The following is a 26,847-nucleotide window of genomic DNA, read 5'->3' as shown; positions in this document are numbered from 1 at the left end:
TGCAATCACACGAGTCAGAAAAACATTTTTCGTCCGCGTGTTGTATAAAATTTTATATTACGGGGTCGGAAATGGGGGTTTTGCGCACGCGAAGCGTGCGTAAAACGTCAATTTACGCACGCCGTGATATAAAATGATTTTTTTTATCTGATTATATTTATACGGTAATATCGTTCATTACAGTCGGTTGTTACATATTTAAAAATATCTTCTTTATGTATCTAAATTATAATTGTTATAGTCATCATCATCATTATCATCAACCCATTATTGTCCCACTGGGCACGGGTCTCCTCTCAGAATGAGAAGGATTAGGCCATAGTCCACGCTGGCCTAGTGCGAATTGTCAGACTTCACATACCTTTTAATTTTTTTTATGATTTCTCGGTATGCAAGTTTCCTCATAATGGTTTCTTCGTCGTTTAAGCGATTGATTATTAATTTCTAATAGGCATATAACTTTGAAAAATCCGAAGTACGTGCCTTGAACCTCGATTGATTTGAATCCATTTGAAACTCGGACCCTTCCATCAAGAGGCAGAGTATGTTAACCTGCTTGCTTCGATCACTAATTAGTGATCGAAGCCTGCTTGCTATCCCTGCTTGTTGTTATTGTCACTTAATCATTTAATACAAAAGATTTTATAATCTAGAACGGCAGCGCGAGCACCAAATTTCAGGGACGCAGGCAATATGTACATACGAGTACTGTATATATATATTTTTTATAATATAGGAGTAGCAGACGAGCATGCAGTCTACCTGATGGTACCTAAGTGTCTACTGCCGCCCATGGACATCCGTAATCCCAGATAGGATTAGATATTCCTACACGAGGTCGGAACGCCCCGGATAAGTATGTCTCCTACAACACCCTTCAAACCAAAAGTAAGTAGTAGTAGTAGGAGTAGCAGACGAGCATGCAGTCCACCTGATGGTAAGCGGCTACTGCCGCCCATGGACATTTGTAATCAACTACAGATGGGATTAGATATTCCTACCTGAGGTCGGCCACAGACGCGCCGCTACCCCTGAGGACTAAGCTGGAATGCCTCGGAAAGTATGTCTCCCTTACCCTTCAAACAAGAAAACAGCAGCGCTTAACACTGCTGTTGTTAAAAGATCAAACATCGTTTTTAATGACTACATTGTGTTCAAGGGATATAAAAATTAAAAACCAGTTAAGTAAAAAACTAATTTATTTAAATATGCACTGAAAAACTTATACAACAGCTGTAATGTTAATTCCGTTCGCAACTAACTTTGGCAATGTACGAGTATCTCGTAATGACTTTAACCACGATGTAATAGACCAAAGTCCGACAAATAACCTAAGTTATATTATGAAATAGTTGTGCTTGATAGGTATACAAAATAATATAGGAAGTGTTGGGGCCCCGCCCCGCAGTCTTAACGCCCGGCGGTTTACTGCACCTTGTAGACACGGGTGCACGTAACGTCCTTAGCTGTCATCACCTGTAAACAGAAGAAAATATTTTGAAAATGAAATACTATTTTTTACTAATTTTTTTTAATAAAGGCCTGCAGTCCACTTGGATGTGTGGCTACTGCCGACCAAGGACATTTGTAATCAACCTATAACCGGATTAGATTTGTACATGAGGTCGTACACAAATGCGCCGCTACTCCTGAGCACTAAGCTGGAACGTCTGATCGTCGTATTTAGCAATGAAAGACTGATTATGATTTTTGAAGGTGGTAGAACCCTTTGTGGTTCGACTCCGGCGGCACTACCGCCACACCTATTTCTACCTAATAACAGCAGTGTTAGGAGCTGCTGTGTTCCGATTTGAAGGGTGTGGTAAGGGAGACATACTTTTCCGAGGCGTTCCAGCTTAGTCCACAGGGGTAGCGGCGCATCTGTGGCCGACCTCAGGTAGGAATATCTAATCCTATCTGGGGTTGATTACAGATGTCCATGGGCGGCAGTAGCCACTTACCATCAGGTGGATTGCATGCTCGTCTGCTACTCTTATATTGTAAAAAAATACGAGATGTTTTTAAAATGAAACTAGCGCTAGGAGAGGGTAAAGGATTGTGGTTACAGTTGAAACGGAAACGGTTACGTTACAGTAGGTAATGGTATATCATTACAAAATACAAAAATAAAGATATGATATATTATTACTTGATATGATGTTTGTATCAATCATGTAACAATATGGATATCACACTGTGTTTTTTAATTTTATAAAATTAAAATGTTTTCTGCATTGTAAAGTAAATAATATACCTTCAATGCAACCAGTTGTGCAAACATTGTATGATATTCAAATGTAATTTCATACAGAACAACTCTTCGATTTCGTATAAAATTGAAATGTAACTGTACCACTATTTTATGTTCGTATTTCTCGTAAATATAGATTATAAAATATGGGACCGGCTCGAATCCCTGGCAAGGTTCTGATTTTTAGAAGACGTTTTAAAGTCTGTAAATAATTAACACTACTTTCAGAGTAGGGGTTCCATATTGATCTTTAAGGTTTGTGAAAGTCACCAATTTTTTTTAAAACAACACAAAAAATGCGCTAAGACGTATTCAGCGCCATCTGTTAATGACTATTTCAATCATTAATGTATCATATTGTAAATTATAGTACGCACATTAACAATTCAACGTATATATTTGATGCATGAAAACACAACGGTATTATTAACATAGGTCATAGATTAGTAAAGATTACTCACTTCCTAACAAGGAAATGTAATCAGTTTTGAGAATTGAAATAGTTGCGTAAAAAAGTTTATATCACGGCGTGCGTAAATGGACGTTTTACGCACGCTTCGCGTGCGCAAAACCCCCATTTCCGACCCCGTAATATAAAATTTTATACAACACGCGGACGAAAAATGTTTTTCTGACTCGTGTGATTGCAGTCCTCGCCTGCGGCTCGGCCTGCAAACTCACACTTGTCCTCGTATTGTAATGTACTATTTGCCACGTCTCCGTGCTAAAATGTTCCTAAAATATTTGAAATACTTATTTATGTACTATGTAAAATACACAGTATTAGTGGCTTATTCGTGAATTTTCTCCAAAAATGTTTTTTTTTATTTGTCAAAAATTCAAATAAAATAACTGACAAATCAGCCTTTGTGGCTTCATTCAATTTCAAGGCGGCGAAGTATCTTTACTAATCTATGACATAAGTACACAATTGCTTACTTACCTGTGAAAAAACAACAATAACGTTGTTTTGTTGCAAACAAACGCACATAAAATTAAACATACATGTGATAAACTTTACATGTCCACACCAATGCCAACGCCGTAAAAAAAGCAATGTAAATTTTATATATTTTACCACATGACATGTTACTCCTACAATTTTGTAATATTATCATCCATTTGTAAATACTTGGAAGATATAGAATACTTGGGACAATTTGAGTTTTCATGTTAATAAGTTGATTGTTTTAGATTTATGTCAAGTTCTACTTTCAGACTGATTTAGGATAGTCTATATTTCACCCTTGTTGTGGACTGTAGCAGCGGCTTCCTGTACGGCGAACCCCATTTATTATCAATTTATTTTTTAATATTTTTATTATAGCCACAGTAATAAGAGTACATTCTTCATAAATAAATCGAGTGTGTTACGATGCAAGAGAGAGCCCTGTGAAAGACGGACAGACAGCAGAGGCTTAAATTAGAATGCCGTTTTTACATTTTGCCTTTAGGTACGGAATCCTAAAAATGATCTCATCACGCTACAGTACCCTTATGCTTTTATATAGGTACATCGACCATAATAATGGGAGGTGATGATAAACACATTTGACCTTGTGTCGATATGAGCGAGAGTGGTAACTTACAGCCTTCATCTCCTCAGGGCCGAAGGTCCTGATGTAGGTGACTTCCAGGCCGTCGTCGGACTTCTGGACGTGCTTCAGTGTGTTGTTACCATCGAAGGTGCACACCGACTTCACCTGGAATTGTTGTAATTAAGTTATTAGCGCGACAGACAAAATGCGTCTTGTAACATCGTAATAAGCAAATGCTAAGTCATAAAGATTTGGAAGGTACTCGAACCCTTTGTGGTTCGACTCCGGCGGTGCCACCGCCACACCTATTTCTGTCTAATATTAGGAATGTTCAGCGCTGCTGTGTTCTGGTTTGAAGAGTGAGGTAAGGAAGACATATTTTGCCGCGTCATGCCAGATGTCCTCAGGGATAGCGGAATAGTCCTCAGGGATAGTGGCTGACCTCGGGTAGGAACCTAACCTCTGGGGTTCCAGATGTGCATGGAAGGCAGTAACAACTAACCATCAGGTGGACCGGATTCTCGTCTGTTACTCTTATATTATAAAAATAATATCAAGTGTAGGTAAGTACAATACCTATAATAAAGTAATAATCTATTTTAAAAGGCATACAATATCGCATATAAAATGTGTACAATACCTTAGCACCGTCAGCGCGCTCCTCATCGAACTCCTCACCAGGGTTGAACTTCATCTCCGTGGTCTTGAAGGTGGAGGAGGTGACCAGCACGTAGCTGCCACCGTCCTGCTTCAGCTCGACGGTGGGTGTCACTGCATTCGCAGCCTTACGGGTGATCAGGCCAACTCCTGTTCAACAAAAAGTTTATGTAAGAAATTGATGGTAATGATACTTGAAAACATTTAAACTTCACAAAATTAAATATCTACTCAAAAATCTAGAAATAATATTTGTTCGTTAAGTACTTATTTATTTTTAGACACATATTTAATTTTTATGACAACTTAGTCTTACATATAATAACTAGTACTTCTACAATAATATTTGTATAATATAGCATTAGTGTACAGTATGTTGGCGATTCAATGAATAGATAAATAAAAAAAAAACAATAAACCAGACTGCTATAAATTAATTAATTTAAAATTGAAATTATATATCCTATTTACGTCCCATAATTAAGACGAAGCCAACGACACCTCATATGTTAAAATTCATCAAGCCTTGAGCTGCTGTACAAGCATTGAGCTGGTGTACCAAAAAATAAGACATCACGCTCAAAGAACTACCTTCCGTAGCCGGTAAAAAGGTATTTAATTTGAATGGTTATCAGTGTCAATTGCCGACAACTCAGGTCGCTTGTCACACGAGTAATAAAGCCTAATTGTAACACGCACGGAAGATTACAGTCACGAATACACAATCAAAAAATTTGGTTCGCGAAACATCTTTTATCGTTTAAAATGTGTAAATTGACCGAGCACGTCATCAACCCATTATTGTACCGCTGCTGGGGACGGGTCTCCTCTCAGAATGAGAAGGATTAGGCCATAGTCCACCGCGTTGGCCAAGTGCGTACTGGTAGACTTCACATATCTTTGAGATTTTTTTTATATAAATCTCTCAGGTATGAAGGTTTCCTCACGATGTTTTCCTTCACCGTGTTTAGCAAATTAGGATTTGAAACTCGGACCCCTCGTTCAAGAGGCTTGAGTTTCTAAACCATTAAGCTATCACCGAGCACGGAAATCTAATTATTCATTCGAGATGTATAAGTACAGGAACTTATCTGACGTGTCTATACATAATATTATTATTTATTGTTACCTACTAGAAATTAATTATCACTTGCATAAGTGGTGAGGAAAAACATGATAAAACCTGCACGCTTAAGAGTAAGAAAATGATCTCGAAGGGTGTATGTAGTTTAAATGTGTGAAGATTTTATGTTTATCTAATTGATGATTATTTTTTTTTTAGTTATAATTACAATTTAAATAGACCCTAGATCTATAGGCGTTTTAAAACTAAGAATTAGCAAATCCAAAACAGATCCGCATTGTATGTAATGTATATAATTTTTAATTTAATGTTATGTTATGCTATCGGCTTTTTTCAATTCTGCTATTTACGAAAAGAATCATAGGATCACGTCACCAAAAACACACATCATCCGTGATTCAACAATTTAAAATGAAATTCAATAGGTATAGACAGTCTGTGAAAACATTACTAAATTCTTAATCAAACATAATAATTCCTTAAAAAAAACTAACTACAACTTTAGCATATTCTTAATTATTCAGTAAATAAAGAAAAAAATAGGTTATTTTTTTATAATATTAGAGTAGCAGACGAGCATGCAGTCCACCTGATGGTAAGTGGCTACTGCCGCCAATGGACATCTGTAATGGACATGTATGCAGGTTTCCTCATGATGTTTTCCTTCACCGTTTAGCAAGTGATAATTAATTTCTAATACGCACATAAGTTTGAAAAATCAGAGGTGCGTGCCTGGGATTTTGAACCACGGACCCCTCTATCGAGAGGCCGATTTTCTTAACCACTAGGCTATCACATAAATAAAAATAACTATTTACATACTTCTAATTTATTCTTAAGGAAAGATTACCTAGTTTTTTCATGAAATCATCAAAGTTTTTCGAAGACACGAGCCTGTATTTCTTGCCTTCCCAAAGATGCATATTTCAACGACAAAGATGTAATAAATACAACAAACGAAGATGTATTATTAATAATTAATAGGATTCTATAAGAAATGGTCTACAAAATTATCTTCTTAAATATTTTTTTATAACATTAATTAACTACGTTTCGAGATCGCCGCTATTAGAACTTTAAAATTCGTGGATGTCACAATTTTATTGACATCACATTTGTCAATCAAATTATGACATCAAAAATACTTATCTTACTTTACATTTATTAATAAGTAGGGTTTTCAAACCATATTAATTAGGATTTGATTAATGCAATTAATAAACATCCAAAATAACAAATAATAATTCAAGGGCACACTATGATATCCTACAATTTTACATTTTTATGACGTTACATTGTAATCAAGTTTAATCTAAACAGATCTAGCACATAATGAAGCCACAGGAAGTCTATTCATCTATTTCCGAGCCCGAGATTGTTGGAATAAATTAGAAAATGTGTAGCACGGACTGCATTCCAGCTAGATTAGAATGGACGCGATAAACCACTTCGTCCTCTTGCACTTGTATATAATTTAAATATAAATGTATTAGAGCAAGGGTTAGCAATCTTGTAAATCCAGATGATTTTTAATCCAATTTAATTTGACGACCCGTGTGGCGGAATGGTCATACTGGTCTGACGCGCAGCGGGTCCCGGGTTCGATCCCCAGCGAGATAGAAATCTGAATGGTGTATTTAGGTTTCTGTTTCTGGGTCTGGGTGTTTGTGTATTTGTCTGCGTGTGTGTGTGTGTGTGTGTGTGTCCATAGCACCCACGATACGGGAAATCCTAGTGTGGTGCTGTGAGTGTAGAAAGCGTTTTTAGCAATTTAGCAATCAATTTACTCATATTAGTAGAAAAAAATACAAAACGTTATAAGTGTATCTCCGGTGTTTATTGCTTTCGCGTAGAATAACGACATTTTGAAGACGAAAACGTTATAAAATAGACGAATGAACGAAACTAAGCTCTGAATCTGGTTGTGGAAACCGTGGTGGTTGGTAGAATAAAAACCATGATGGAAGCTATATAACAGAATATTTTCATAATTTAAACTAATATTGCAGAGAATAATTATTTGTTCAGATCTACTAAAATTATTTAACGTTTTAAATAAATTATCTCTCTTGTATCGTTTCGATACGAACAACTCTAATTTTATTTCAATAACATTCTTATTAATAAACCATGTACAGACTATTTATTTTATGACAAATGTAAAGAAAATGTGGCTAACAAGGGGTCGTTTATCAATAACATAACAAGGAAGGAAGAAGCAAGTTACAATATTCAATTGGAGTGGGCATGCGTAGGTATAGTGACGCATCTAAGCCGATTGGATGTTTTTTGCAACAGAAATCTCCAGGTTTCGTCTGCATTTATTCCCGTATAAGATTGTGGACATTTGTATTAGAATTTTAATATTAATTTTGTCTCAAATGTACGCGCACTGCGCAGTAAAGTCATCTCGCATGAATTTTTAAATGCATACTATTATTTAATATACGAGTAGTATTGTGTCAGAGAATACAAAGTGATGAAATACTTATATTTTTTTGGTATTGTTAAGCGTCATACTAAGAAAATATACATTTCTGAAATCACAAAACCTCATATAGCTATTTTTATTTGTAAATATATAGAGAAGTATATTCCTTAAAAAACATTATATTAAATTGTAGTAGTATTCAATAAGAAGGAAAATTTCAAAATTTGAAAGAATTATCTAAGTTGCCTCTTGAGGTATTTTTGGTTTAGTAGGTACTTATTCGTTTACTTGCCTTAAATTACAAAATTCTGCTGACTACGTAGCCACAGTACAAATATCTATACCTTATACTGTGACGTAGCCTTAAGACTCCATGTATAAAACATGATGCATGTAGATTGTGATTTATCGTAAGATTTCAATTTAGAACAAATTGCAGTGAATATTATAAAGTGGAGTATCCGTTCGCCTCTGTTGCCGCATTCCAAGACAACCGTTATTTAATAAAGAACATCTTGCTCATAAATAATTGATATAAGTACTGGAGTCTATACTTCGTAACTCGTTGGTCGTAATATTGAATTAAATGTTTTGTTGTGTTTTTTACGTTTCCGCTGTAAGCAGATGACAGCAATTAAATACCAGTTTATGTTTTTACATGTTTTACAATTACTTTAATACATTTAATTGGAATCGAATAGCATAATCGATCTTAGATCAAACAATTGGTGATGATCACGCATATTTCTAAATTCGAATCCTGGCCATCAAAACTTAAAACGAAAAATATTAATAAATAATAGTTCTGGATCTGTATCCATAGATCCATATTCCAGTGTCTATACACTAGAAATCCTAAAACATCTGTATAGTATACCATCATTATTTTTATTGTATACAGTAATATTAAATCAAGACTTGAAACAGCCAAAAAATATCAAAAATGACCGTTTAGTTTAATTGCAAACGCTTGCAAATAAAATATTCCGCTTAAAAATAACAATAAAGAAAATACAGACAAACTGTTCAATTGTTTTATTTATAAAGAATCCTCCGACCACGTATTTTATTCCGTTGAGATAAGCAGTATACGGTAAAACTGTTATAGTTGCATAATTAAAACTGGGCGCCAAGCCGGACACTGGCTGAATGTAAAGTATACCGGAAGTCTGTTGTCTATGCGTGGTGCTGTGCCGTAGGTTATGGTTTCCGTTTTGTGCATAGTGATAAGTTTTTTTTTCATGGATAAAAATACTTTCATCCGCACCAACTATTTTTTTGCGGTTATTTATTGTGATTTAGATTTCTATGTAAATACGGATAGGAGCATTTTTTAATTATTATGCAAATATTTTATATTTACTTTTTACATAATACTACAAAAGAGTAAGGTAAATTTCTTACCAGATATTATTAACATAAAAAACATTGTTCATCATCATTATTATCGGTCTTGTAACAGGACCATAATTAATACATAATTATATTTATTATGTCAGTCAAAAATCTTTATGTATGTATCATAGATAGTATAAAATGTTATTGGTATTTATAATATGACTCAAAAACACTCAAAATTTTAGGCTATTTTACAGACATGTTTATTTGGAATGTATTGGAAATTGTGTATTACAAATAGCAGAGACAAAACATATAAGAATATGTTCTAGGTTTAAAACAGTCGAAATCACAATCACTTAACTATCAGTCGATCCCCATGTGTAGGGTGATGCTGGTCTACTCTATTCATCTATTATAATCACTTATCAGAAGCGTCAAACGCAGATGAATCGATAAAATTCCCGTTCTCTGATTGGTCGTGGAGTGGGCGCGGCGCGTTCCTATTGGCTGTTTCATCGTGGCGTGACGTCAAGGCCAACGACCTTTTAAATTGGCGCAATTTTTCAATTGAGAATCCATCCATATTGAAGTTTTGTTGTCCAATAAATCTTTGTTTAGGGCAATTTATTGTAATTTGCTATTGTTATGTAATATTTGTACTGAATATTACTTTAGGTTGGGAAGATAGGGAAAAGAAGATATTACCACAATAACAACGTGCTAAAACAATAATTGAAGTTTATAGCTTCACTGAAGCAAATCACTTTTCCTTAAAAATCCAATGTTATGTTGTACTTATATATTAAATGTACCTACCTATTCTAGCAAAAATTAAATACTAGTTTTCATTGCGGTGTTTAGTACCTAATTACGTACTTATATGCAGAGATAAAATACCGTGACCGTCAGAATGGCCGGTCACTACCCATATTTTACATCGAAATAATTACTAAGAGTTGCTACCTAGTTGCTACTAGTTGCTATTAGTTGCTACTAATTGCTACCTTCGATTAAAAAAAGATAAACTACTTTTTAAGGTGACCGGCCATTCTGACATCAGGATGGCCGGTCACCTATCCAGTGAGAAGAAACTGCGCAAATGAATAGAGTTTTTTTGTAATCAATAGTTGCTACCAAATTGCTACCTTCATATGCATCGTATTGGACTTCATAGCTTTTAAGGATAAAAAATATTACGGATTTGATATAAGAGGACTAAACGCCTGTATAATGTATCAGCATAATATGTTTAATTTCGGGTTTTCTCTTTTAATTATACAGGCGTTTACACCTCTTATATTAAATCCGTAATATTTTTTTACCCTTAAAAGCTATGAAGTCCAATACGATGCATATGAAGGTAGCAATTTGGTAGCAACTATTGATAACAAAAAAACTCTATTCATTTGCGCAGTTTCTTCTCACTGGATAGGTGACCGGCCATCCTGATGTCAGAATGGCCGGTCACCTTAAAAAGTAGTTTATCTTTTTTTAATCAAAGGTAGCAATTAGTAGCAACTAAAAGCAACTAGTAGCAACTAGGTAGCAACTCTTAGTAATTATTTCGATATAAAATATGGGTAGTGACCGGCCATTCTGACGGTCACAAAATACCTAATAAATTGTTGCTTCGATGGGTAATACTAAGAAGTGCTCGATTATGTTCTAAAAATAAATAAACAGAAATAAACGGATCTTCACTTGTCCAAACTCTACTTAGTTGTTGTTTATTTTGCCTGTTAACATTTTCTAGATGTAATCAATCGATAGATCAACGAGGTTACAATTGGTAATTAATTATTTATAATTACCTACTGAAAATGCTGGTGTTCGAAATATTACACTGTCTTAAATGATTAAAAGGAGAATGTAAAAAGACTGCATTCAATTATTAGTGGAAAAAAATCCTTTCGAAATTGGTACTAAAATTTTGCGCGGAGAAATCATGTTTCTTTAGTTATTGCGTACGTTAACACACATATTTTTATGTACATGTAGGATACAGTCACTTTCGGTTAATTTCTACTTTCTTAAATAATTTGAAAGTGTCACAATTTTTGTTTTCGTATTAATATAATGACACACAGTTACAAAAAACAATCATTAAATTAACCTTTGATAAGTAAAGATACTTCGCCGCCTTGAAATTGAATGAAGCCACAAAAGGCTGATTTGTCAGCTATTTTTATGAATTCTTGAAAAATAAAAACTAAATTAGAGAAATATTACGAATAAATAACGAATACTGCGTAATTTAAGTAATACATAAATAAGTATTTCAAATATTTGAAAATGTCCCTAATTTTAGCACGGAGACGTGGCAAAACTTTTTACGCAACTTCAATTCTCAAATTGGTTACATTTTCTTGTTAGGAGTGAGTAATCTTTACTAATCTATGAAACTAACAAACAAGTGCAAAGTTCACAAACGCATCAACGACAAAAATATAAATAGATCTGTGGTCGAAAAGTGAACGAAAATACATAATCTGTAAATAGGCTGGCAACAGTCACAGCTGACACTGCGCCGTGGACATTGATCCCTGCAACCCATTCAACACTGAATATTCATCATACCTACCTATTTAGATTCACACGGGTATTTTTTCGTCTGTGCAATGGTCTAATGTTTTGCTACTGACAATTTGACATTTGAAAAAATAGACCGATACGTTAATCTCCGTCCTTTAGTAAAATAATATAATTAACTTTATCTAGAACCGAAACTTAGGAACATTTATACCTAATAACAAAAATGCATTTATGCATTTTAGATCTACGATTTTTTTTATAATATAGGAGTAGCAGACGAGCGTGCAGTTCACCTGATGGTAAGTGGCTACTGCCGCCCATGGACATCTGTAATCAACCCCAGATAGGATTAGATATTCCTACCTGAGGTCGGCCACAGATGCGCCGCTACCCCTGAGGACTAAGCTGCAACGCCTCGGTAAAGTCTGTCTCCCTTACCACATCCTTCAAACCGGAACACAGCAGCGCCTAACACTGCTATTATTAGGTAGAAATAGGTGTGGCGGTGGTGCCGCCGGAGTTGAACCACAAAGGGTTCTACCACCTTCAAAAATGATTCTCATATTTTGTATAAGAATCATTATATCATGTGCAATAAAAAAACGTTATTTAGTTATGAGTAATTAAAACGTTCCTGAATTTCAATTATCTCCTATGTAATTGAATACCATGACTATTATGTTAATATAAATTTATGACAATAATGGAAAATAAAATATCAAATGAAAATATTTTTATCTAAGGCACGAACAGACTTCCCGAAAAAATTTAGACAAAGTTTAACAATGTCTAACAATTTGGACGCCCACAGTACCTCCAAAAGCGTAATTCGTTTTATGAGTTACAGTAAAAAATATCTACAATATTACTCGGCTTCAGATGACAAAAACTGTGTGTAATTTCATCTCTGCATCGCATTAAATTTGGTGTAAAAAACTGTGCTTGTCAGACATGTTTTTGTCGCCAAAATATATTAAAATTTTGAACCTATGAATTTTGAATATACTTAAACCTACTTTCTATACATCAGCTATAACGGTAATGTCAATAATTTTACTGAAATATTGATGATGAATGGAAATTGAAGAAATGTGAAGCAAACCGACATCGTATTTGCGAAAACAATACATGGACTTCAATCCATTAAAATTTATATGTCTAATGTCTAATCGTTAAAACGTTAAGAGAAGTCTTAATTCCATAGAACAAATTTAATTTATGCTGAAAATATATTTCTATACCTACATAACTCAAAATACCGGCATCCACATTATAAAACATACAAGAGCAAGTTGGGTAACGCTTTTAAAAAAGAAACGTTTCAACAAAAACCTTCTTGAAAAGCTTTGATGTCTACAGGATAAAGGAAATGCGGCGAAGCGTGCTCGCTTTTAATGAGGAATTTTCCTTTTAACGAGACGTGGGTTTCATATTAACCACTCAACTGGGAAACACGACTGAAGTGAGGATAAGCGCAGTAAATCTGGAGCAAATTTCGCAAAGAATAATTTTATCAGTAGATTTATTCCCGGAGATCTGAATGCAATGTATCATAAAGTAAATAGCTGCAATTTTCCAATTTAGCTCCCATCTTTATTGTTGATCGCTCGTTACACCCGGAAGACCCTATCCATCAAATTTGCATGCGCACATTATTCACAAAGGGTGTATATTGGTACCGGACGCACCACAATCGTTGGACTAGACGGCTCAACAAACCGTCTCGCATCTTATTGACTGAATTGAAGCTGATTGCCGTCCATTTGTGGACAATTGTCGACGCCAACTCAACCAATGGGAGCTAATCGTGCAACTATGTCGGGATATTCTCATGCGATCCTAATTAACTGAAAGGATGGTCCGACAGCTCTTGATATGGGTTTTGTTGGCTTTTTAAACCACTTCCTTCACCTTCTGTGATGCATTTCAGGATGTATCGTCAGAGGAAGTCGACGATATTTCTATTTCTCAGTCCATTATATTTTTTTATCATTGTACTGTAATAAATCAATTTATGAGCAATTGCTGTGACGTGGGAAAAATAAATAACTGCGCAAATATTCTAGAAGCTGTTTAGAAGGTCGCAAAAAATATAGTCTGTCTACAAACTAAGCAAGAAGCATCTGACACTATTAAATTTCGTGACAAGCTCACAATTTATGGAGCTTTGTCTTATTTTAGACATCAGCAAGATCTCTCCTTCTGAGAAGGAACAAAAGGCAGTTTGTATCGTTTAACCAGTTCCAACCAACCGTTTTATATCAAATATTTGTTTCCTATACTTTGTTTTGTTTAGAATGAAACCGCAATCCACTTGAAGTTACTTGGACTTAGTCCTTTAGACTATAATTATCTCTATTGTAATTAAACTGTGATAAAACTGAGTCACAGATGTCCAATGATAATTATAGTCAACATCGCCTAGGTTTTAATTGTAATTATCCGTTCAATTACTTCTATTTACAGTGAAATCAAACATCGTTACTACTTGTGCTATTCGTGCAAGTTTTGGCTAAAAAAGTAAGAACAAATAGTAGGTACAAAATTATTTTAGAATACTACGAAAAATAGACTAACATTTTAAAGTTAGAACTATTTCTAGTTCTTTTTTATGACGTATAGGTATTGAAATAGGAAATGAGCATGCCTTCCACCTGATGGTATAATCAACTCCAGATAGCAGCCATGGATGCGATGCTACCCCTGAGGACTAATTATGAATGTTTCGGATAAGTATATCATGCCTACCACCCTTCAAATCTGCTTTATTTTATAAAAAAAAATTATAGTTTAAAAACTAAAAACCACGCTAATCTAACAAGGGAAAACGTTACTCCTGATTCCTGACGATCCTAATGAGGTGAATAGGATAAAATTATTAAAATCGTGTATTGTCATCGGTTCTTCATAAGTGTTCAAAATTTTAAATTAATCGGACCGTTCAAAGTGGGTAAAAATCGAGTTCAAAGATTCCGTTACATACATACATACAAGTCAAGCTAATAATAGCGTGGTAATAAATATAGTTCAAAAAACTAAAAAACACGCTTTTAGTGCTCCACTTATCAATTTTTAGAAAAGCACCCCACACTTTTTCCACAATTATAAAATTTACTGTTTCTTAATTGATTCCTAGATTGAAAATTATTTTCTACTTTTTAGTTGATTTTATCATAAAAGCGTTTTTTAGTTTTTTGAACTATATTTATTGTATTAATTTTTAGTATTCGTTGTTATAGCGACCATCATTATGCATCGTCTGTAAAAAATCAAGTGTCTATTTATTACGGTTTAAGAGATAAAGCCCTGTGACTCACGAACAGACAGCGGATGGTTTCGTTTTATCCTTTGAGTACGGAATCCTAAAAATCATTCTACAAGATGGCATTATAGATATGTTTCAGTACATTTGAGTTATAGGGAAATAACATTATTATTTTTCAAAACTAAAAATCAATCTAGTAACTTTGCCTGAACGCTCCATAAGGCGCTTTTTCTCGCCTCGAAAATCGTTAATCCTGAGGATGTTGATAAGGACAATGGTACAAAATTATTAAAATCGTGTAAAGTCATCGGTTCTTGATAATTTTTCAAAATTTTGAATTAATCTGAACGTTCAAAGTGGATAGAAATCGGGTTCAAAGATTCCGTTACTATAACGTACATACATACATACAAACGTACAACCCAAGCTAATAAAAGCGTGTTAAAAAGACATGACTGTGACCGAAATCTATACTATGATAAATCAACATTGGTCGGACCGTGCCTTAAATGCCTATTGACTTTGATTATACCGTATATAAAGTAAATTTATTTTCAAGTTAGATATATGGATTAACAATGAAATATTTTGTAGGTCGCCAGAAGCCCTTGAGCATTTGGACTGCCACCAAAAGTATCATATATTGTTTGTGCTCCAAATATCATAAATAGTTCAAGCGTGAGTTATATCTCATGCATTTATAGCAATATAATTGAAATATCCCTGAGTAAATTAAAAAAAACTACCATTTTTTAAGTAATAAAATAAAACTATTTCTTGATCCAATTCAAGACTTATTAGTCGCGCGCAAAATACAATATTTTTTTCTTTTTTATGCTAACTCATACAATCGTACCAGCCAGTGACTATAAAATGGCGACGTATTATTATAAGAATATCACGTCGTAAAAATAACACAAAACAATTAATTAAAATTATACTATAATTAAATAAATTGAATATATGTCTAACATAAAATAAATACCAAAATTAATTTTGACAGACAGTACGGGCCAATCTTAAGCAGACTTGAATGAATCCTATCCTACATTGGAGTTCTTATTTCGAAAAATAATTTCACACTAGGAGTCTATGCGTTTACTTCGTGAATGACACAAATAGGCAGCAATGAGGCATGTTTACGAATTATGGTTGGGGTCATGTATGATTCAGTATTATGCATACATGCATACACTTATACAGGTAACGCGACTGTAAAACATGTTTTGAAAACAAGGATATGCGCATGTAGTAGAATGTCCGGTTATTTTATAAATACGGTTAAACTGTAACTTGAAATTCACTCCAATATCACTGAAATTATTGCTCATTTATCGTTTGAATAGTGAAATGGAATGCTTGTGCAATTCTACGAAAATATAAAAAAGAACAAATTGTAATATTTATTAATACTTAGTTCAACGTTTCTATTAATTTCAGTGAACTGATATTATATTTAAAAATATAACAATTAAATTTAATATTAAATATGGTATCGTATGCCAATAACACTAAAATTTTATCGGTTATATAATTTTATCGAATCGGTAATTGATCCGTAACGATTTGAGCATCACTAAATAGATATTGACAAATAAAAATATAATTGACGCCACGAAAAGGTATAGATTTTTTATTTTTTATCAATCAAAAGTTGGAATATACCTAATATAGAATTTTCAGACATTATTTATCTATGGAATATAAGTATAACTTGTGTTTTATCTGTGTGACGTGTGACTTTTTCATATTCCTTTTTCAAAATTATATTTGCTGATGCTGGTTAATAGTTATTGTTCAGAGCCTGATGCTAAAAGATCTCAATTATTATCTTGTCACTTGTAACTATTCTCTTTAAATATTACTTGAATTACAAATCTCTATTTCGAAAATAGGTACCTACTCGATTAGAAAACTGTTCGCGGACCTACAATTGCACGGCTGATAGTAAAAATGTATTGTAAAAGATAATATTAAGCCGCAACAAATGATTAATATAAATATAATACCACTAGCGTCGCATTATAAATTTAATACCTGATAATAAAATGACTTCTTTTGATAAAAGACCATCTGTTTTCTTGGAAGTTAGATATGGATATACGAATTGCACTAATTATTTGTAGGTACGGGCACATAGGTAGGTACTATTTGCCAAAATATTATTTGTTTTTAATAAATATTTTTTTATTTAAATTGATAAAATTGAGGGAATTTCAAAGTGCTTATTTATCTGTACAATACGTACACGTTTGTCACTATATTGTTCTACTGTCTACTGTGGCCGCTATAACAACATAAAAATACTAATAAAAAGGATTACAAAATAAAGGGGGCCCCCACAGAAGAAACCGGCAATTTCGTCGTTTTCATTGTCTATTGAATCGTAATAATAAAAAATACACTAAACTTTTACGATGCACATAGTTCTGTAGTTCCTATACTGATAAAACATACTAAATCTACAATTCGAAAATTATATAAATAGTATTAAATATTTAATATTAGTGCGGAATCCTTAACACCCGAGTTCGACTGAAACTTGTCCTATATTTGGGTTATAGCTATTTATTATTACCTATCAATATGAAGGTACCTATAAGTAAATACTCATTGTCATTCTTGCTACGAAATATAATAATGTGTAAGATGATACATGACTCAGCCTCGACATGGAATGTGTGCGCTTGCAATCTTGAAACTATGTGGTTAGCTCGATCGAGATTAGGTCCTCGTTGCACAGTTTTATCGGATTATGCATTTCTGATATCTATCATAAAAGCTTTAGATACCTTAGATTTGGCAAGGTTATTTTTTTTTCAAGTTCGCAGCATTGAAGAATTCAATGTAGGGTCAGCAATATTATGAAATAAAATTTTACACATTTGAACAGTACCCTTACCATGAGTTTTTACGTTTTGACAAATATGAAGACTTACAGGAGGCGTTCCAACTTAATCCTCAAAGGAAACATGGAAAAGTTAGGGTTGATTATAGGTGTCTATGGTTATAAAGGTGTTAGTCTGTTTTCAGAATAATTTTGAGACCGACCCGGAAAAAAACAATTGTGAGACATTTTCGCATATAAATAAACTAAGGGAGATTAGGTAAATTCTTATAGGCTACTTTTCTTATCAAAAATGTTCAATAAGAAAATATAGCAAAAAAGGACGGAAATACTTGGTCTTAATTAAACCTACTTTTGTCACAGAGCGAATATTTGCACCAAAATGTAAAATTGCTCATGAAACGTAACAAAAATCGGTCATCGGTTCGAAGTAACAATGGAATGTAACAAAAAGTCAGTTTTTGTTACACGTAGGAATCGTTTCAGCGTCGCATGACTGTGGTATCGTTTTTGTTATTAGAAACCTGGCGTTTTTATACGCTTATGTGGCCGCAATTCATCTTATATTGAACACTTTTTATATTTTGTGAAAAGTCTGGTAGCGTAGTGGTGAATTTTGGCGTTGGCAGGCGCACGCTCCGAATTTTGATGTTATTAGTATAAAAGCATTTTTCCATGAGGGTTGGGATGGTGAAATAATTGTAAAATTTAATTTAATTTGAATTAATTTAATTTAATTTTAGAAGTTTTAACATGATATTTTAGTTTTCGAATCTGGTAAAGAGTTATCTGTTTCTTGAGTTTGTTAGTCAATGTTTTTAGGCTAATTTTCAGATAGACTGAAACCATTATTAGATTTTTCTTTGTTTCGCCAATTTATAGGCTATTTTTTTCGCCACATTACCCTTATTATAATCTAAACTCAAAGTGCACTCGTCCTTAATAGACAGTTTAAGATAATACTGATAAAACAATACCCATCCGATAAGTGATCAAGACCCTTGGACATTTGTAGCCGATAATGGATTGACCAACAATTTCTTCAAAACTAACCTGAAATCCCTCGCGTGAAGGACTAACATATATATTTATCCACCTACTTCATATTATTTCTTAATATTTATTGTGCCATTTATGTTAAAAATAATAATCGATTAAATACATTTTCTTATCAACTTTATACGAATTGATGATGGAAGATTGACGTGTTATTATAAAAATAAAATGTAATACAAAACTACATAGATAAGATAAATATTTCATTTGATTATTTGAGCGGTGACCGGTCTCATAGAGGATTCGATATCCAGTCAGACAAACATCTAAATAAATAATTTAGATTTTTGTTATATCGAATGATTGAGCACTTTAGAATTGACTTAGCAAACGAGCATGTAACCTACTTGATTGTAAGACCACTGCCGCCCACGGACCTTTATATCTAACCATAACTATGTATAATAGAGGTTCTACATGAAGCCGATCAGACCTTCTACTCCTGAGGAGTAACATTGTTGCCTCATAATTAATTAAGTAAGCTGTAAACCGTAAAAGCATTCAGTCTTTGTCAGAAATACAAGATTTGCTTCACGCTAGAAATGGTTTGGCGATAGTACCTAAGACTAACTATACCTACTAGGTATAATCCGCGTAAAACTGGTAGTCCGCTCTGAATATAGAAATGAATCGCGTCGCCATAGCAAATTGTATGACTACACCTGCTCGCAACAACTTCAGAGCGGATTAGCAGTTTGGCGCGGACTATACCTTCCACCTTTCAAAACCTTTAAACGACCTTTGAAACCTTTGCACCGCAGACTATACGACATATAAGTAGCATAGTCTCTGGTAAGGAGTATAGGTATAATGAACCGAGTAGGTACGTACATATGAGAATGTTCGGGTCGGCGCGGTGACCCGGCGTATCATCGAGAAAGAATTCTTTAATTAAAACCCAATGAAGATAGTCGCATTCATTGCTTTATCGTTTAAAGGGATACTGTTCGTTTTTATGCACTCCCGATAACATGGTGTATGACATTGACGAATTTATCTAAAAAGATAACTGCCAAAGATAACTTTCAGATAAGTTTTATGGGGAAATTTTCAGAGCATACCGAAATGTATACGCTGATACTCATGAGTGGTTTACTTGTGTTAATTTTTATAATATTATATTATATAAAAACAGTGTAACTTTAGTTACCGTGCGCAAGTTTAAAATAAGTAGCTGTATTGTTTGGACTTTTTACATAACTTGATTTCTATATCAAAAGTTTATATTTATAAGTCTTTATATTGAAACTTTAGAGGACTTATTTACTTCTCTTAATACCAGACAGACTTTGCGGCCGAGTTTACATTGTATTTCAAAAACCCTTCTGTCATGCCAGAGTTTAAAGATACAAATGGATCTAATAATGTACAAAAAAATATATATAAAACGCAACATTTCGGTACCTAAGAATTTACGAAAAATAAATTAAATTACCGAACTCAACATTTGGGCGAAGCCTTGTAGGTTTAATGTCTCACGGGAAATAGACAAGACTATGAATCAGAACTTATCAGACGTCCAAACAAACGAGATATGACATTGCAACTAGTTAGATAAGGTTGTTGACTATTTCAATATATGTGGCGGGTTCTTTGTAATACATCGACGTAAATTTTGGTGGATATACATATCTGTAAAGTGTAAATAGATGAGTAATAAATAAGTCATTCTAATAGCGACACCTAATTTTGTAAAATTGAAGTGGAAATGATTTGAAGGTACCACAGCCACACCTATTTCTGTTGAGCGCTGAGCGTTGACATAATTGTTGAGCGCTTCTGTGTTCTGGTTTGAAGGGTGTGAAGGGAGACATACTTTTCCGAGACGCTCCAGCTTAGTCCTCAGGGGTAGCGCATCTATGGCCGACCTCAGGAAGGAATTCAATCTTATCTGGGATTACAGATGTCAAAGAGCGGCAGTAGCCATTTCCCATGGATGGACTGCATACTCCTTTGCTACTCTTATATAATAAAATGCAGTCGTATGCAATATTTGTATCTATTCTTATGCATATTATGGTAATATGTTGCAATTTGAAGTCACTTTATAGTAATAGATAGCAAGTTTATGAACTGATAACAGATAAACCTAATATATAATATTGGTCCTTGTCAATACAATATAATGTGTACTTACAACATAAAATAATGTAGATAACATTGTTACTGACCAGTAATATTCCACGTAAACCTTACAAAAGTAGGTACTTTACACTTAATACTTATAAAACGGCGACTTCTATTTTGTCTATACCCTGAGGGCTAAAAAGGCCTGTGCCCAGGGATTCGGACATAAAGGGGCCCGAAAAGCCAATATTTTCGGTAACATGACACGCGTAGATTTTCGTTCAACAAATTTTCCTTTCCTTACTTCTAAAAGATATCATTGAATACATCTAGGGCCACAAAAATACAATAAAAAAAAACACATTACTAGTGTGTGTCTATGTGTGTTTGTGTCTTGCGTGTGTGTAAGTATGACGACATAAGTTCATTCCTCGCGCAAGTGTACCCACAAACACTCATTAAACAATGACCTGTTCTTATTGGGTTTTATGAGGTTCGGCCAATGGTGCCTACGAATGGAATGTTTGAAGAAATGTATGTCACATTAATAGACTTTTTATGACTTCGATATTCAGTATCGGAACGATAAAACTTTACTGCGAATAAATGAGTTTGAAATGTCTATGTGTAATTTCAAGGACTGTACTTATCAGCAAACTTTTTTCATAAAATAAAACTTTTAAATATATTTTTGTATGTGATGCGCTCATTATTTTCTTTTAACCTATCGAACTACCTAAAACATCAATAAAAATGTTACATCAGTTTTTTACCAAGACAATATTAATAATATTCTAACGTTATTATATTAAAAAAATTAAGATTATTTATTTTAATAAATAGTGTTTTTTAAAGAAGGGGCGTGACCCCCTAGGCAGTCGCAAATTCGAGAGTTGTCCGTACAAAAAAAAACATATTTTTGCATGCATTTCATATTGGTATAACATGGTGAAATAAAAGTTGGAAATACAGGATAGATCCTCGTGCTATGAAAAATATTGAATACTAAGCCTTTAATGAAAATGAATTAATAATGAATCTCATAAATCATCTATGTGATTACATATTTATAATTAAAGTAGACAGGTGAGAATAAATATACTGTAAAAACCACTATCTAGTTATTATTAAATCACTTAAGTTTATAAATACTGTAATAGGTACAAAAACTTTATTATGAAAATTGAATACATATTCACTAATTTTAGGTAACTTATAATATAAATTATGCAAATAATCCATTGTTCGTAACTTTTGTGTTATTTTAATTCGACTCTTGATTTTAAATTATAATTATAATAATTCACACGTGATGCGGTAATTAATATAAACAATCAACATTTTTGTCATTTTATTGCTTTCACCTCAGTTTTCGTTCACATTTGTAAAAATTACGTCTACTACCTTTCTAAGGCCCTTTCAGAAGATATAAATAGAGATATTTATATCTTAAATAGAGATTGAAGGTGGTAGAACCCTTTGTGGTTCGACTCCGGTGGCACCACCGCCACACCTATTTCTACCTAATAACAGCAGTGTTAGGCGCTGCTGTGTTCCGGTTTGGGTGTGGTACCTAAGGGAGACAGACTTTTCCGAGGCGTTCCAGCTTAGTCCTCAGGGGTAGCAGCGCAACTGTGGCCGACCTCAGGTAGGAATATCTAATCCTATCTGGGGTTGATTACAGATGTCCATGGGCGGCAGTAGCCACTTACCATCAGGTGGACTGCATGCTCGTCTGCTACTCTTATATTATAAAAAAAAAATATTACTTCACAAGTCGTGATCGTTAATCTCAAAGACAAAAAAGGATTTTATAAGTTTAACGATAGTCTTGAGTACTTTGCGCGCAATTCGAGTACTTTGCACTTTGATCGCACAGTATAACGAGTGGTTACGTGTACATGTAAAACTAATATGTAAATCAATAAGTGGTAATACATTCTGAGTTATTTTGTTTCAATAAAATCAAAAGAACTAAATTAATATGCCGCAAAAAAATGCTTGCAGAACTAATACCCAACATTTGGATGAGCTTACAATTTTTAGCAGGACATCTGCTTTTTACATAAATGTGTGATGATAATATATGATAAAACAATACATACACGTGGAATAGATAACTTTTTTTTTATAACGGTTCAATAATCAAGAAGAGTTCCTTCCGAACACTGACAATAATTTTACAGCACTGACATAATAATGTTTTAGCACCTAGCCATGACGTGATAGACTTTGCCTTAAATATTAACGCTTTCAAAATTTGACTGCAACAAACAGTCGTGTATATATGTAATATTAATTTATATACTTCAGGTAGGAATATCTTATCCTATCTGGGGTTGATTACGTTGATTATGTCCATGGGCGGCAGTAGCCACTTACCATCAGGTGGACTGCATGGTTCTGCCTACCTCTTACCTATATACAGTCGTGGTAACCCGATTTTCAATATGAAATAAATGTGTAAACTATATACAATTGTAAAGTTAATAACTTTTAACTGGTACCTATATTAAAACTATAACTGATAAGCTTAATTATTTTTAACACTACATAATTACGGTCAGAGGTTAAAAAATAGTAACCTTTATACGATGTATAAAAATCAGATTTTTTATGAACAGGTAGAATATTTACATAATGAGTGTATGTAAACGTTCTTATGTATATGTAAAATACAGCTACAATTTTATGAAATAGAAGCAGAAAAGGCGCAATCAACTTGATGAAAACTACAACAAAATAGAATTGAAGATCTACTTTGTTTTCTACTACCAATGTGTTTTCGGTTTATGTTTAGTTCCCTAAAATACTTCTATTTATTTATTAAATAAATTATAATCAATAGATAAGCTAATGTAAATAATTGTATCTTTATATTTGTAAATAAAAAGAAACCATGTTAAATAAATAACAAGTGTATGAAAAAAGTATTTTATCTGTTTCAGGGCGTCGCCGTTCGGACTCTGCACTCAGCTTTATGGCCCGAGAGCCTTATCAACACGATGTGCGATGCCATAAAAATAAAAAGATTAAGGTTGTAACCGAAATCGATTCCATACAAAAATAGCAGTTAATATATAAAAACTAAAAACCACGCTAAAATCGCACAATTAAAATCGTTAATCCTGATTCCTGACTATCCTAATGCGGAGAGTGGGATAAAATACGTGTTCATCGGTTTTTGATAATTTTTCAAAATTTTAAATTAATCGGGCCGTTCAAAGTGGGTAAACATCGACTTCAAAGATTCCGTTACGTGCATACATACAGGTCAATCTAATAAAAAGCGTGGTAAAACAACACGGATCTTTTTTTGTAAATTACGATACCCTGAAGATTTTTTTATAAATATTTTTGAATACTCGTAAATACTTGTTTAATAATAATATTGAAATTGCATTGTTCAGCTTCGATGATATGATATCATATGATGTATGGTCCATTAAATCACAAATATAAAAATACTTTGTCATAAAATATTTTTAGAATCTTATCTAATAAATGTTATATAAGTTAGTTACTTACTATATATTTTTGTAAATAAGTACTATAATTATAAATTTGCTAAGTATTATAAGTCCTCATCCTTATTATCATCCTCATCCAGTCATCATCCTTATTATCCTTAAAATAATTTCAGTCTAGTTACCTAAGGTAGGTATTTAGAATGTGAAATTAATATACTCTACCCACATTACCAACCCACATTGATACTCGTAGATCGTGCAAGCCATGTAGACATTTTCGAATATCATTTATAGGATTACCTTAGATAAGATATGCAACATGATGTAATATGCAGAAATTGGTAGGTATATTTGCACGATCAATACCTAAATATCGCTTTTTATCGGTAAATACACGAATTCGCAAATTTTATCTATACATATAAATAAAATTGGAGTGTCTGTTTTTAGTATTGATATAACCGCTTTTACTACATGTATATGAATATACATACGGTACATACAGCAAAATAACATTTGTAGAGTGTTACCTACAAACCTCCTTCTATTTCGATATTGAAAACCGAATTTTTGAGAGGAAAAATTAAAAAAGACAGGATGTCATGTCAATTGGTAGATACGAAAATTAATATTTTATGTTTAAATCTTTCATTATTGTTCGCTTACTTTCGTTTAGCTTCGGAGTATCATTTCCAACAACACCACTACACATACTATACATTTTTTTACAATTTTTGTCTGTCTGTTTGTTCTGGCTAATCTCTGAAATGTTTGGACAGATTTGTTGTAATAAGGAGTAACTTAGGCTACTTATATTTTAGAACTAGCTGTGCCCCTGTTTCTTTTTAACGCGGGTGAAATTGCGGGACACAACTAGTCGATAAATAAAAAGCACGATGTCTATATATCTATACACCTGTTTTTCACGCTTCATGGCACGAGCCCCTAGCGAAACCCTATGTGAAAATATTTCATGACCCCCTTAAAACGTGAAAGTTTTTCTCGACCCCCTAATCAGAAATGAAATGAAATTCTCGAACCCCTAATCTATAACTATAAGCATTATATGGAAAATAACTTACTATAAAATGAAACAATTGAAGTAGCATATAAATACAGATGTTAAAAGATTACTGGCAACTGCCACATATGTATTGCTCCTCCAAAATAAAACGCAATTCCTATCAATATTGTCCTTAATCTGCCTCGTCTCGTATCTGCCTTATGACTAAGGGTGTGGACCCTTAGTCATAAGGCAAATACCTATATATAATACTTTTAACGTTTATTGGGGTATATAAGAGGCGGGGGTCAGAGGCCCTGCTCCTTAGTATATATGATAAAAGAAAATTCTTCAAACAGAATATCCTTTTTTGTTTGCCGATAAATTTCAGCGACTTTTTATTCCGGACTAATTGATCTTTCTTTCCTCTCACCTAGACTACGCAACTACTTTTAGAACCTTAACAAAGTTGTAGCTCCACCCATATTACCATTATGTAACCAATTGAAATAGAGCGCTACAGAACATAGCAACATAATATTATTTTGTGGGTACATCAATATTTAATATTTCGATTTCAAGAATGACTGCACACGGTATCAAGCAGATAGATGATTACCTTATCATATCACCCTAAATATATATTCCATATTAACCCAGACCCAAAATGTTCATAAAGGTATGTTTTAGACCAGGAATCGAACCCGAGATCTGTTTATGACGACAATTTTCAACCGTGAATAGGCAATAAAATTTATATTTTTTAATTATTACATATTTCTAATTCACATAAATATGAAATAAAACATTTGTTTTTAGATGTAGGATTCTAGTATGTAGGTAGTTCGAAAAAGAAATATCCGCATGATAAATTTATACGCATCAGAAAGTTCTGCGCATTAAATAGAAAAATAACTTCGCCGTTATATTATTCATTTAGCAAATATTTACTAGGAATTGTGGTGCACGTGCAATAATTTAAACGGGATTAAATTATTCGGATACTAATTAGAAGAAACGGGTAGCGTGCGAAAAAAGACGCGGATCATGAATATAGCGTGGTCAACGGAAAACGCCGGCCGGCATCGATTTTTTCTCGGAAACATCTCAATATTTACGGTAAGAATACGTTAAAAAACTTACCGAGAGCCTTCATGAACTCATCGAAGTTCTCGGAAGAGATCATCTTGTATTTCTTGCCGAGGAAATCCATTTTTAATATAATTTGTAGTTAAAAAGATGAATACGTCTGAAGTCCTGACCGACTAAAACTGGAATGAGTGTTGAGCGAGTTGCTTAGCGAA

The 26,847-nt window shown here is 33.5% G+C and overlaps 1 protein-coding gene across 1 annotated transcript; it reads right to left on the bottom strand.

The window, feature by feature from the left end:
- Positions 1 to 1,181: 1,181 nt before the first annotated feature.
- Positions 1,182 to 26,847, bottom strand: fabp (fatty acid binding protein). The gene is made up of 4 exons (XM_073078166.1): positions 26,687 to 26,847; positions 4,430 to 4,596; positions 3,841 to 3,954; positions 1,182 to 1,476 (listed from the first exon to the last, which is right to left on the bottom strand). The coding sequence occupies exons 1-4, from the start codon at positions 26,754 to 26,756 to the stop codon at positions 1,426 to 1,428; spliced, it is 402 nt and encodes a 133-aa protein (XP_072934267.1). The 5' UTR covers positions 26,757 to 26,847; the 3' UTR covers positions 1,182 to 1,425.

This window comes from Epargyreus clarus, unplaced genomic scaffold (genome assembly GCF_041222505.1).
Source record: "Epargyreus clarus isolate Ecla_fem2 unplaced genomic scaffold, WU_Ecla_fem_2.2 ptg000012l, whole genome shotgun sequence".
NCBI classification, from domain to species: Eukaryota; Metazoa; Arthropoda; class Insecta; order Lepidoptera; family Hesperiidae; genus Epargyreus; species Epargyreus clarus.
Note: the sequence above shows the minus strand (reverse complement) of the source record. Positions and strands in the feature narration are given on the sequence as shown.

Coding starts and splice junctions, on each gene's coding strand:
- fabp (XM_073078166.1), bottom strand. CDS start 26,756: ATGGATTTCCTCGGCAAGAAATACAAGATGATCTCTTCCGAGAACTTC. Junction 3,955..4,429: donor AGCGCGCTGACGGTGCTAAG/GTATTGTACACA, acceptor CAACAATTCCAG/GTGAAGTCGGTGTGCACCTT. Junction 1,477..3,840: donor GCCCTGAGGAGATGAAGGCT/GTAAGTTACCAC, acceptor TTCTGTTTACAG/GTGATGACAGCTAAGGACGT.